We start from the raw sequence: 13,392 nt of genomic DNA, 5'->3' as shown, positions 1-13,392 counted from the left end.
GGTCAAAGCCCCTTAATTATGATCAAGAGTGTTGACTTCGGTCAACCAGAGAATAAATATATTTATTTATTTATTTGTTATGTGTGCACATGTGTTCAGTGGGGACGCCCACCGTGACTAGAATTAGTACACAGTGTGTTATTTGCATGCAAAGCGCTAACAATTAATGGGTACCATGGTGGTGCCCTTTAATTAATTGTTGCAGGTACTAGGAAGAGTTATTTTCCTAAAATGGAGCCTAACAAGAGTCTAGGAGGCGGTTCGCGTGACCAAGTGGTTCGAAGACTCCAGAGTTGCCCTTAGTGGCATGTAATTAGGAAGTAATGTAGAGTTTGACAAGTGGCTTGTTGCCAAGAAAGAGAGCCTAAGAGCTCATGTAATGATTCATTCACGTTTGGAATTGGTATGAACAGCTTCCACGCTGAACTCGTGTACTGCATTTTCTCTCTGATGAATAAAAACCTTCGGGGGGGTCCAGCCCGACGATTGTCCTAGGCCCTAGTGTATCTATTGAGAAAGGGAGAGAAAATGAGAGTGTCTTTGCTGTCTTTTACGAAGTGGGATTTCACACTCCCCTTCTATACCTTCTTTCCCATCTACTCTCTCTTCCAGTTCGACTGTCTCTTCACTCTGACATGTCTACCCTCGCTGAGATGGTGGAGAGCAAGGCAAAAATTCCGGTTTTGCCCACCTTCATCAATTGGACGGCCTCAACTATGGTGTTTGGCAGGTCATGATGCAGTTTGTACTATAGTCAAACTGATTTGGAAGACTTCATTTTGGTAGGAGTTGACAAGCCTGATCCTCTTGTGTCCAACCTAGAGATCCTACAGTAGGAGGAGGCCAAGGTCTCAGTTGTGGGACCGCATCAATGCGAGGGTGAGGTCGTTCATATTCCTAAACTGTACTCCTCAAGTGATTAATCATGTAAAGCATATGAGGTGGCCAAAAGTATCTGGGAGCATTTGGCATCCTTGTAAAAAGCACATTTAAAGTAGTAAAGGCCAACCAATAAGCATTTTGGTTATTCCAATAGTATGGTTTCTAAACACATGGACTCTCTAGTTCCCTTTCCTACCTCCCTCCTTAGTGGCCTATATTTAAATCTCTTGATTCATACAATGGCTAAATTGAAAGGTAATAGTATAGATTGACCTTTTGGAAATTGAATGAATTTTTCCCAATGTCGCTTGTTGGTGTCTGCATATGCCCAAGCAGACAGTGTTAGTTTAACTATGGATTAGAAAAATTAGTGAAACAAGCATGATTAGGAGTTGTCTTACTTGGGGATCTTCTACAGACAATAAGTGTGGTCTCTTCGAATCAAGAAATCTGCAATCAGAGTATGATATTGAACAACTATAGATGGGTCCATGGAAGCACGGGCAATGTACTGTAGGTACACACCATTACATTATGCTGTAAATGTAAACATGCAAATGGACTCCCTCCTTGAGAACATTACCGTCTTGCCTTCTTTTTATAGAATCTTCCCCCATCTCTACATGAGATACCAACATCCTTCACGTTAAGTGTACGACCATACAGTTCCAGAAAGTCTACCTGCACATTTTCACGACACAAACCAACAAAAAGCATATAAAATACACGGCTGCCAACAAATTGACTTGAATTTGACATTTGAACCACCACCAATAGTGAAAATTTCCTTAAGGTGTAATTCCCAAAATCATAGTGTATGGAGTATAATAGATCACATGCATACAATCCATTGAGAAACCTTTAGTGCTCTTTAAGAAAGCAACCAAAGCACAAATGTACTTAATGCATCAAATATACCAACACCACAAATTTTTTTATTTTTTATTTTTTTAAATATATATATATATAGAAAGAAAAAAAGAAAGAAAGTCTATTAACGTCCACTGGAGACCAAAAGGTCTATGGGACAGCAAGAAACCCTCTAGTACATTTGCTTTAGGGAGGGCACATGGCAGCTTCCAAGGAGTGCAAAAAGCAACCCCAATTATTTAGAGTACCTACATGATATTCTGGAGAGTAAACAGCCATACATCAGTTTAAGACTGAGAGTCTTTTGGTTTTGATTTAAAATCTCTGATTAGTGCTACCCCTTCACGGTAAACTGCCCATTTTCCATCCTTTCTGGCAGCCCTGACTTTAGCTAATTCAGTTGCCTTAATCTTGAGTTGATTTTGTGTAAGCTCCTCTGCTATCCATACTTTGGTGCCCTTCAGCTTGTAAGATTGTCGAAGAAGCTTGATCCACATATCTTTTGACTTCAGTGTAAGGATTGCATGACCTCTATAGTGCAAAATAGAAGCTGGCCTGGAGTCATCATCATCCTGCTCATCATCATTCACCCATTTGATGTTGGGCAAACTTGATTTGATCTTTGTCAATATTTTACTATATGTATCCTCCTCTTTGTACCGATCTTTTGGGAGCCCCCCTATTCTAATCTTCAGCGCATTATCACATCTAGCTTCGTGTTCTTTAATCTCTGCTTGGATATCAGACTTACTTGCTTTGCTGTCAACTTCCACAAACACTTCCTTCCTAGCAGTTTGTACTTCAGTGTGAAAAAGATCTTTGACTGTAGAGACTAGCTCCGGGGTAGGAGGGGAATCCTTACAAGATTTTACAGCCTCAAGAGAGAGAGAGAGAGAGAGACACACACACACACACATACACTAGGAGACATGGAGTAGTCATGAACCTAATGTGGCACACATAAAAGTATTCGGGTGAATTCCATATGCTCATGTGCCAAAAGAGAAGGGGGATAAAGTTAACCAAGCTTTACTTTCCTAGGATACATTGATCTCCACAAATACTACAGGGCCTATCATAATGGAACTTACAAATAATAAGAATAGCAGCTGGAGCTGCAACTTGTGATGTCCAAAGCACAGCCACAATAGTGATGATGAACGGACACGACATTAAAAAAAGATGTCTGGGAGGATGCTATTTCTAAAAAGATGATTCACATTGGATGAAGAAAATGATGCAAAAATACAGTGATAACTAGGCTGTAATTATGAGTAGCCCATAGAAAGACAACTTAACAAGACCAGCTACGTAAGTGGCACGAGAAGACTTGACATTGGAGGAGATTCCTGTAGCAGCCATAAAAGAGTTATAAGGTCAGTAAAGACACGGAAAAAGCCCTCATATGCAAGATACCAAGATACTTTCCCCACCTCCCCCCCCAAAAAAAGGCTTCTATTAAGCATAACTAAATACAGCAAGACTAGGAGCACCTAAAAAAGACTTCTATAAAGCATAACTAAATACAAGAAGACCAGAAGTAACTCTTGCAATCAACAACATCCCATACGGTAATTACCTTACACACACACCTATCTTTAATCTCTATCTTTATAACCTGTACTCTTTTGAAGATGTCAGCAAGCTCGAGAAGATGGGTGCAAGCAGGATACCACACAAAGAAATGCAAGCTACAAAGACCACTGGATGGTGTATGGAGGGAATGAAATGAATGAAATTCTGGGGCATAACAGCTGTTGGTATACCAGAAGATGCATATGAAATCAGAAATTTGGTAACACAGACTGGGGCTAAAATGCTACAGACTGGGGCAAAAATGCAGTATTACAAGTAGGAAATTGAACTGATGGACAGCTAAGAAATGCAAAAATACCTCGGGGAAGATATACCAAATTCCAATGTTCAAGAGGCATTTAATCTGCTGCCTGCAAAATAAGGACCAGTACACATGACCTGGACGTGGAGAGGGGAAGGTGGGCAAGACCCAAGATACCAAGAGGGGAGGTAGAAAATGAACACCCGTGCTCCTCAGATATCGAGCCTATGCACACATCGGAGAGAAATACAACGACAACAGGGACACACTGAAAAATCTGTTGGAACAACCAGCCAAAAAGCTAGGGGGCTACCTAAGGAAGTCTTGGAAACCACGGCAAAGTACTCAAGCTGGCGAACAAAGTACTCACAATATAGTGAGCTGCTTTGTAAAGTTTCCGCCACTGGATGTAAAAGACCACTATTAGTTAATAGAGACCCAGAGACCCTAAAGGGTCTCAAGCGGACTTTAATACAATCATATCATCATAGACTTCGTATCGAGAGCGGCAGAGCAGAGCGACTACCCAAGGAGGTGCATATGCACATTATGTGACATGCAGGAGGAGCACTTCATCTTCAAGTGTCCTGTTTAATATGAGCAAACCAGCGATGTTTGGCACGTTTCATTCATGAGGTACTCAAACACCGTGAAAGGATACTTCGAGCACGGAGACACGAGCAGAATTTTTCCATGTCTGATCCCTCTCAGAGCTCTATCACAGAGTTTTTTCAGCCAGATCACATGGACCCTCACGAGACAACGCTTCGACATGACCGTGACCCGGAGCCAGTGACCCGACAGCTCAGACAGAGAGTTGACACACAGATCACACTGGGGGACATCCCCTCCCTGTTTACAATCGGGGCCCAACCGACAGGGGTCACGGTAGCCCTAGGAGACGTGCCAGGGCTGCACCTATGAGTGGCCGACAACACTCTATCGCTGATTTCATGCCCCCATTGCCTCATCCACCCTGATGCCCTGATGATGATGATGATGAGATTGATATATAGTCGACCACCGACATGACTATGTTGTACTTAGGACTTAGTACCACGATTCTACATTTTTTTGCATTTTGCATTGATGTGGATGCTCATTTAGTAGCTCCACCACCACAGCTCGTTTGTACTAGGTTTTTCACAGTCTCATAGACCCATCGGTCTTCCAAAGACTTTAATAAACTCTCTCTCTCTCTCTCTCTCTCTCTCTCTCTCTCTTCTCTCTCTCTCTGGTCCGTCCATCGCTTAGGTCTTTGGTCACGCCCGTCGCTCATCGTCATGTCCATCGTTCACCGTCACCGTCCGTCTCCCGTCTGCTCATCGCTGCTCGCCTCGGCCTATCTGACGTCCATCGCTCCTCGCTGCTCTCCCACCCACCTATGCTCACCTACGCTGCTCTACCCGCTAGCCTCTCACCTATGCTACCTCTCTCTCTCTCTCTCTCTCTCTCTCTCTCTCCCCCCCCGTTGGGCCTGCGCCGCCTGCATGTGCCGCTGCTGTTGCGCCAGTTCTGCTGCTCCGCCCACCCAGTGGGCCGCCCATCCTGCGCCAAGCTGCTGTCCATGTCCCACCCGCTGCTGCTAGCAGTTGCTAGTAGCTGCTCAAGACAGCTACCTAAGGCAGCGCGGCCGCCCTGCGCCACCAGCAGCAGCACCAACAGCTGCAACCTACAGCAGCGCCACCGACAGTAGCACAACAGCGCCGCCGATTGCATCACCAGGAAGACCCCCCCCCCCCCTCAATCTGATTCGACTGATTCATTCATCTTATTTAATTTGATTTGATTTGATTCATGTGAAGAAATATATACATCATGGAAAGCCCGGACAGAAAGACACAAGGGGAAAGAGAGAGAAAGATCAATACCATTTGGGCCAAGGGGCAAAACATTTCAGATGCCAATACAAAAGGATGCATGAATGCAATAGGAGGTTGTCAAAATGCTTGAGAGTGATATTGAATCACTACGAAAGAAGGGATCCATATATGCTGATTGGGAAATGCAAGGCAAAAAATATGAAGCAGAAAATGAGCTCCGGATGAGCAAATGGCACACTGAAATGCAAACATCCATGAAAACTATGATAGGGAATATGCAAACTGAAATAGACCTAAATGCCTCAAAAATACATGAATTACAAGAACACCTTCAAAAGCTTCAAGAGGAAAATGAGTCACTTAAATCAAGGCATACAATGGAAGGAGGGGAGATTCAACCATCTATCCATGATGAGCTGAATTCACTCCGGGAACAAATCAAGAAATTAGAGAAGCAAAAGGAGAACCATGCCGGATCATCGGGGGAGAATGATAAACTCATCATTGAGCTGAAATGCCCAACTAGGGAAAGAAATGAAGGCACTATAAGCCAATGTTAGTGGAAAGGTCTCAATGGGATCCTGGATGATACGGAGTAAGCCCTCACTTCCGCATGAGATCGTATAGGCAAAGTTTGCCATGACGCCACTATATGTAGATGCTATCTTCCAGAGAGTGACTTTCATTCACAGGGTATGGGCTCTGCCTCATTGGAGACTACCGAGGGTAGCTTTGGAATCAACCCGATGCCTAGCAGGTGAGGGAGCAGCCACCTGGTATGCACGCACAAACACATGGCTGACTAGCCATGGCATTCAAATGGACAGACTACCCCCATTTCAGTATAGCATGGATGCCCCTCCTGAGTGACTTCCGCACGATGAGATTAACCGTATCATACGGTTAGACCTCCTCCAGCTCACCACATCCCAGACTTGGTTGAGGGACCAACCGCTCCCCACCAAGATGCAGTTCTATCGTGATCACTTCCTCAGAGTCTCTGATGATGGTTTCATTATCCGACCTCCTTATCTAGAGGAGAGAGGAGTCTCACATGCACTCCAAATTGCCATTGGCCAGATGCGAGTTTCCTCCCATCAGCTTAGGATTGAGGCGGGGGCCGAGCTACAGGTCTACTCAAAGAACACAGGATCTGCATACTATGCGACATGGATACCGTTGAGACTGAGGAGCACTTCCTATGTAGCTGCCCGGTTTACTATGAGATGCGAGGGCGATATCACTGCCTTTATCAGGAGAGGACCAGCTTCGGCCCGCTCTCTCGGTTGATACACTTCCAGGACCAGGTCTGTGTAGGGTTGTACTTGATGGAGATGCGCCGACACCGAGAGGCACTACTGAGACAAGCCAGAGCACTATCAGCACCGGATAGACTACAAGATACAGAGCCGGACCCAGCTCAGAGACAGGTTATAGACTTCTATGCCTTCGAGACAACTCCTGGACACAAAGGAGTTGAGGATGAGGAGATTGTCGACATGAGAGCAGCCTGGATCAACAGTCGGTCACACCAGACTCTTCGGACTACTAGAGCGCACACCATTGAGGTTCGTCCCATCACAACACTACTTGTAGGGGACTGCCAGAGCCAGAGACGAGGGATCACGATCAACGTAGCCCGACAGGTACTAAGATCGAAGCGACCGCGGCCACCACCTAGACGCGAGACAACCCGACAGTTATAGATACGTGACATCTTCATGGCCAAGCGGAGAGACCTGACCTAACTTGACTTGATCTGGATACTCCTGACTCTTGATTCAGATTCTGATTTTCTCTATTCTATTCTATTTAGACACTAGATTAGTACTTGGCAAGGGCTTTAGCTCACCCCCTTGCCCCAGCCCACAGAGTCTTGTATGAGATCTTTTTGATGTTGTATCACTCTATCCCATAGACCCGCGAGTTCTTCCGAGGACATTAATATCTCCCTCCCTCCCTCCCTCCCTCCCTCTCTCTCTCTCTCTCTCTCTCTCTCTCTCGTGCAAAGCCCACCTTACACATGAGCAAGCACTGGGACACTTGACTTCACCAGAGGCACAGCGGATCTCACGCCGAGTGACACAGCGTAAGAAGCGGGCTTTCCTCATACATAGGATGGATGAAGTGATCATATGCTTTCGCGGAGGAGATCCTACTACGGGATGGAGGCTCTTGTTGGAGGGAAAGTCGCCCATCCCCATCACAGATCCAGCAGTCTGGCGTACATATGCATGCTCTCTATATGATGTCCCAGGTCACGCACCACCTGATATGTCCTCTATGCCCAAACCCACTACGTGTCATTTGTTTACTGCAAAGAATGTACAGGCTGCCCTTCTCCGGATATATAACCACCAGATCATGAGGGACTACGCACTGAGCACTTTGCACATGGACAGGAGATCTTGACCCGCATCGTAGCACAGTCGTTTAACCATGCCGTATGCCATGGTTTCCCACCTATCTGGAGCACCATCACCATAGTACCGATACACAAGGCAGGTGATCCCATGGACACTGGGAACTACTGCACTCTTGTGATTGGCCACACTTTGGCTATGATATATGGGTCGGTTACTAGAGAGGGAGATCAGTAGCCACACAGAGGGTCATAGACAGCGGCTCTTGGGCACGTAGATTTTCGGAGACAACACTCCACCCTGGACCACATTTTCACATTGGCTGCTATTATTGAGGAGGCGAAGTTGAGGCATCAGAAAGTCTACACTTGCTTCGTAGACTTTGGTAAGGCATTTCATACTGTCCCACATTCTCACCTGATCAGGAGGTTACAAGAGTTGCAGCTCTTAGAGATCATGATTTGGGGGGTCATGAGTCTATATGAGTCCGTCAGAGGGAAGGTATGTGCCCCAGGTGGCCTATTAGACTGGATTGAGAGCACTATCGGAGTGAAACAAGGCTGAACCCTCTCACCGACTGTTTTCGGGCTCTATATCGACGAGATCACTTCTTTTGTCAATCGCCTAGGAGGAGAGGGTTCACTTATGATTGACCCGATGGTGCAGATATTGCTGTACGCACATGACATAATCCTCATATCATCCTCAACAGAGGGACTGCAGATACATCTAGAGGCTTCTGCAAAGAGAGAGACTTGATAGTTAACCTTGGGAAAACCAAGGTTATGATCTTCAACACCTCGCGAGCAGTGTCCCGTCGCAATAGTTTCACATACCATGACGAGCCTCTAGAGATAGTGCAGTCTTACACATATTTGGGGGTAGTGTTCACCGGACCAAGTTTCACGATGACCCATGTAGCTACGGCACGATTCACACGAGGACGGGCTGCTTGGGCCCGACTAGAGAAGTGATGCTTCCAGGCACACTTCCAAGACCCTCCAACCAAGGATTGGGTTTTTGACACACTGAAAGAAACTGCCAAGAACCCGCCAAGAAACGCCCAAAGGCTGCTATGAAGTTTGTTTGTGTGTCTTATGAGTTCCCTTCAGTCCAGTCATATCATTTCTCTTCCAGTTTCAGACAATGGAAAGTAGGAAGGGCTGTACGCCTTCCCACCCTCCATAAATTCATAGATCTCAGCAAGAGATACCTTATACCAAACAAAAAAAACTTTCATTTAGAAAGCTCCTGCGAATGCCCCTCCCCTCCCCCGCTCCCGTCTACCCCCCCTCGCGCTGCGCGGCCCCCTCTCCCCTCCCCCTCCTCTTTCTCCGTCGCCTCCCGCCGCGCCCCTCCGTCCCCCTCTCTTCCCTCTCCGCCCGCCATCCCCCCCCCCCTCTCCTCCCTTCTCCGCCCCTCCATCCTCTCCCCGCCTCCCCCCGCTCGCGTTGCGCTACCCCCCCCCCCCGCCCCCTCCTCCCCCTCCCCGCTGCTGCGCAACGCTGCCCCCCCCTTTCCCCTCCTTCCTCGCCTCTCCTCCCCCGCCCCCTCTCGCGCTGCGCTGCCATACCCCCTCCCTTTCCCTCCTCGTCTTCCCTGCCCAGCGCTGCGCTGCCCCCCCCCCTTCCCTCCTCCTTCCTTCCCCCTCCGCCACTCACTCCCTCTCCACCACCTCTCTCCCTCCCGCTTTCCCGTACCTCTCCATCCCTCCCTCTTTCCTCTCCCGCCTCCGTACCACTCCCCCCTCCTTCGTCTCTGCCATTTCCTTTTCATTCCCCCGCCTTTTGGAGCGTTCGCAGTTTGTCGGTGCGGTATGGCGGCCATTAGCCCGGAACCGGTGGCCTAGACGGACCCCCCCCCCCCTCCATCAGCCTACCGCATAACACTGACAGAGCATCAAGTCTCCTTGGTGAAGCAGGCCGCCACGGACTTCTCCCAGACATCCGTTTATGGGAGAGTCATTGGCTATGCCCCTTCACGAGCAAACATCAGGGACTGGTTGCAGTCCACCCTCTACCTTGAGGATAGCCACATTGAGGAGGTTGCACTCATGGGACGTGGTATCTTCTGGCTCAAGCTCTCCTCAGCACAGGCTGCGAGCGATATGGTCAGACGGTCCCCTACTTCTGTGGGTGGGAAGATCATCCTTATGGTCCCATGGTATAAGGGTTTCAGTGTAGCAGACTTCGATGCCCCGCTTCCGCATTCCTCGCCATCCAGTTACCCTCATTTTCCCAGGCCTCGCAACCGAGCTTCGCCCGATCATCAAGGACCTGGGGACGCACTTTGGCTGGCTCATGCAGGACACCTTCGTTGATGCGGCGGTAGCCCAAGGGGTGCCACGTGTCAAAGTGGCAGTCCTAGATCCGCAGAGTATCCCCTCGGAGTTCGAGATTGAGACGGACTCAGGTGTGGTGACGCAGCGCATTATGGTCACTGGTCGCCCAGATCAGTGCCTGAGATGCCACGGCTTCGGGCACCAGGCGCGCTCCTGCCCTCGCTTCACGAGGACAGAACCTCAAAAGGCCCCCATCGAGGCAACTCAGGATCCCCCCCGCCAAGCATCGACACCCCCTCCCGAAGGGGAAGGCTGGACTGAGGTCAAAAGAAAACGGAAAGGAAACAAAACAGGACCAAAAAAGCCTTCCCATCTACAGCAAGATCCCCCTGTGATCACCAATCAGCAGCAGCCCGGTAAGGGGAAGGAGAAAGGCAAGGAGAAGATCAGCCAGCCTCCCCCTCATCCTTCACCCCGCCCCCCCTCCCCTCCCCCCTCCTCCTCGGTCCCCCTACCTCCCCCCCCTCCAGGATCCCCCCCAGCACCGTTGGTTTCAGCCCCCCCTCTCCCTCGAGCATGATCCCGAGGGAACCCCCCCTCCACCTGCGTCACCTGCAGCCCCGAAGCGAGCACAGACCTCCCCCGCGCCTATCCCTCTTGGCCCGACGGAGGGGAGAGGCCCTTCCCCGCAAATGGCCAATACCACTCCAGCTTGTTCGATAGCCAGCACCCCTCTCTCTGGTTCAGACTCCTCATCCTCGTCCCCACACCTAAGGGCTGCTCCTAGAGCTCTACTGTTGGAGTTTTACCGAGCAGGTCCCTGGGATTATTTGGATGCAGCGGGTATTGGCTCCTTCCCTGCATGCCTAGACATCAACATCTTCTTCCTCCGAAAGGGGGCGGAGGGTAAGGTGTCCGTCCTTGCCCCCCACGATGGTCCTAGCTATTCCTTCACTATCACCAGTGACGGGAATGAGCAATGGATGAATGAAAACGTTCGGGATCAATCCCAGGAGCAGGTGCAGGACTGGATCGGTAGCAGAGCGGCGGAGCTTCTTCAACAGCAGTGGAAGGAGGGTGACGTTCGTCTGCAATCGCGCCACAGCGCCAAAGGATTCCGCCTTTTGGTCATTATTCGACCGCCTCTGGAGTGGGTCTACGCGGAAGGGCTCCGCCCGTGGAGGACCTCAGAGGTAGCGGGCTTCTACAGTATTTCCCTGGCAGAGGCGTCGAGTTGGTTAGAGAGAGCTTACCACCATGGTACGAAGGGCCTCTCCCCTCTGTTGAAGGTTTTAGAGGATGGGTCCGATGATCCGGCCTCTCCTTCGAAACCCTCACAGAAGCGCCTGCGACTGCACACTGGACATCCTCCGACCACCTCGATGTCGACCGCAAGCAGACAGCTGTTTGTGGCCCATCTCCCCTCTTCATGAGTACACGCATTATCTCTTGGAACGTCAACGGGTTCCACTCATCAGGAACCCGCGGCCCCAGGAAGATGGTGCTCAGACAGGAGCTCCAGCCAGCCTTGGTGGGAAGGGTAGATGTGCTCCTATTGCAGGAACACAAGCTTTCGGCTTCTCAGACCAGTATTTGCGGGAAGGTCCTCACAGGACGCTCCCACACCTATTGGGAACCTTCGATTGGCGTGCAGGGGAGGAGCGGGGGTGTCTGTACCTCCATCGACGCTTCTCTAGTTCAGCATGTGTGTGGTTTTGGCACCTTGATCCCAGGACGAGCGCTTTGGGTGGGCTTGAATATTGAGGGATCCCGCATCGGCATCCTCAATATCTATGCCCCGACCGACCTCAGACGGAGAGCCGCTTTTTGGAGCTCTTTGACAGACTTATTGCCAGAGATGGATTCTTGGATTGTAGGAGGGGACTTCAATAACCTTGAGACCTTAGAGGATCAGCAGGGACGGGGCCCAGAGTTCCTCGGTATAGCTCAGACGGAGCAGGCAGATTGGGACTCCTCCTTGTTCACTGTGGGAGGTCGGGACAACTGGAGGGAGCCTTTCTTTTGCAGATGGACAGGGAGTCTGGACTTCTCTTGGGGTTACAGGAGGGAGGGAGGCAGACTTCTGGAGCAGTTGGACCATTTCTATGTCAGCGATTGGGCGCTAGGCAGAGGTGGAGAGTCAGGAGTGGTTCCAGGGACGACCCTCTCTGACCATGCCCCAGTCATCCTAGTCCTGGACTCAGCCTCTCACTCCTTACCTCCACGCTCATGCCGGATCCCAGACTCCATCTACTCCAGAGCAGCGGTTCGCAGCAGGATAGTGGACCTGTGGGAGCAGGATTGGGACCCCATGGGGGATATGGCAGCACAGGTAGCTCAAGCTCTTGCATAGTCTAGTCTCATCTGTCAGCAGGAGGCGATTTAGGTCAGGCAGCAGTGGTGGGCGAAGGAGAGGGGTCTCAGACGAGATCTCGCCTCGATATAGCGGATGCAACAATCTTCTCCAGGCTCTGAGGAGCTCAGACAACAGGAGGTTAGAGCCCGAGCCATGCTAGAGGAGATCACCCAGCGACGCTCACAGTTCTCGTTTCATGCTTCCAAGTACTTCTGGGCTAGGAAAGGCGACAGGATGTGCAGAGAGTTCTTCAGGACTCATGGCCAGAGGTCAGCAGGGGAACAGCTCCGATCTCTTAGAGCGCAGGATGGTAGTGTCAGGACAGATCCAGACGAGGTCCGGGACTTGGCGACAGATTTCTACAAATCCCTATTCCAGCAGGAGCCCCCAGACCCTCGTGCCCACCTAAAGGGAGGAGGTGTGGAGGTATACACCGTCGCTCGTGCAACCTAGCATGAGTGATTCCCTTCTCGCCCCTTTCACCGTGGCAGAGATACAGGATGCGGTGAGCGCTATTGATGGGCAGAAATGCCCAGGTGAGAATGGGCTCTCCAGAGCTTTATTCACCACCTTCTCGGAGCAGGTCCACCAGCCCTTGCTCGTAGCCTTCCAGCATATCTTCTTCAACGGACAGATGCTAGAGAGCCTTGCGACAGGCTTGATTTGCCTCATCCCCAAAGGGGGGGACCGTCGAGAGATCAGACAGTGGCGCCCTATCACCCTCCTCCCGACTGCCTACAAAATCCTCGCCAAGATGATCAGTAGCCGCATCCGTCCCCTGCTACATGACTTGATCCATGACACCCAGACTGGTTTTGTCCAAGATCGCAGCATTTTGGACAACATTTTCACATTCTCAGAGGCGACGGTGTGGGCCCAGCACAGTGGCCAGCACCTTGCCATACTCCTCCTTGACTTTGAGAAGGCGTACGACAGGGTAGACTGGTCCTTCTTGGAAGGTACACTCTCTCGGTTCGGTT

The 13,392-nt window shown here is 50.0% G+C and overlaps 1 protein-coding gene across 1 annotated transcript in view; it reads right to left on the bottom strand.

The window, feature by feature from the left end:
- Positions 1–13,392, bottom strand: part of LOC147893406 (uncharacterized) — a 157,449-nt gene that overhangs the window by 31,092 nt on the left and 112,965 nt on the right. The window contains exons 10-12 of the mRNA XM_087386610.1: positions 1,466–1,563; positions 1,284–1,332; positions 1,156–1,200 (exon numbers count right to left, since the gene is read on the bottom strand). Coding sequence (XP_087242736.1) covers positions 1,156–1,200; positions 1,284–1,332; positions 1,466–1,563 — 192 coding nt within the window. The remainder of the gene's footprint in view (positions 1–1,155; positions 1,201–1,283; positions 1,333–1,465; positions 1,564–13,392) is intronic.

Source organism: Dipteris shenzhenensis, chromosome 15 (assembly GCF_047967505.1).
Source record: "Dipteris shenzhenensis isolate YYH24624 ecotype China chromosome 15, Dip_SZ_1.0, whole genome shotgun sequence".
Lineage (NCBI taxonomy): Eukaryota > Viridiplantae > Streptophyta > Polypodiopsida > Gleicheniales > Dipteridaceae > Dipteris > Dipteris shenzhenensis.
This window is presented reverse-complemented; position numbering and strand designations above follow the sequence as displayed.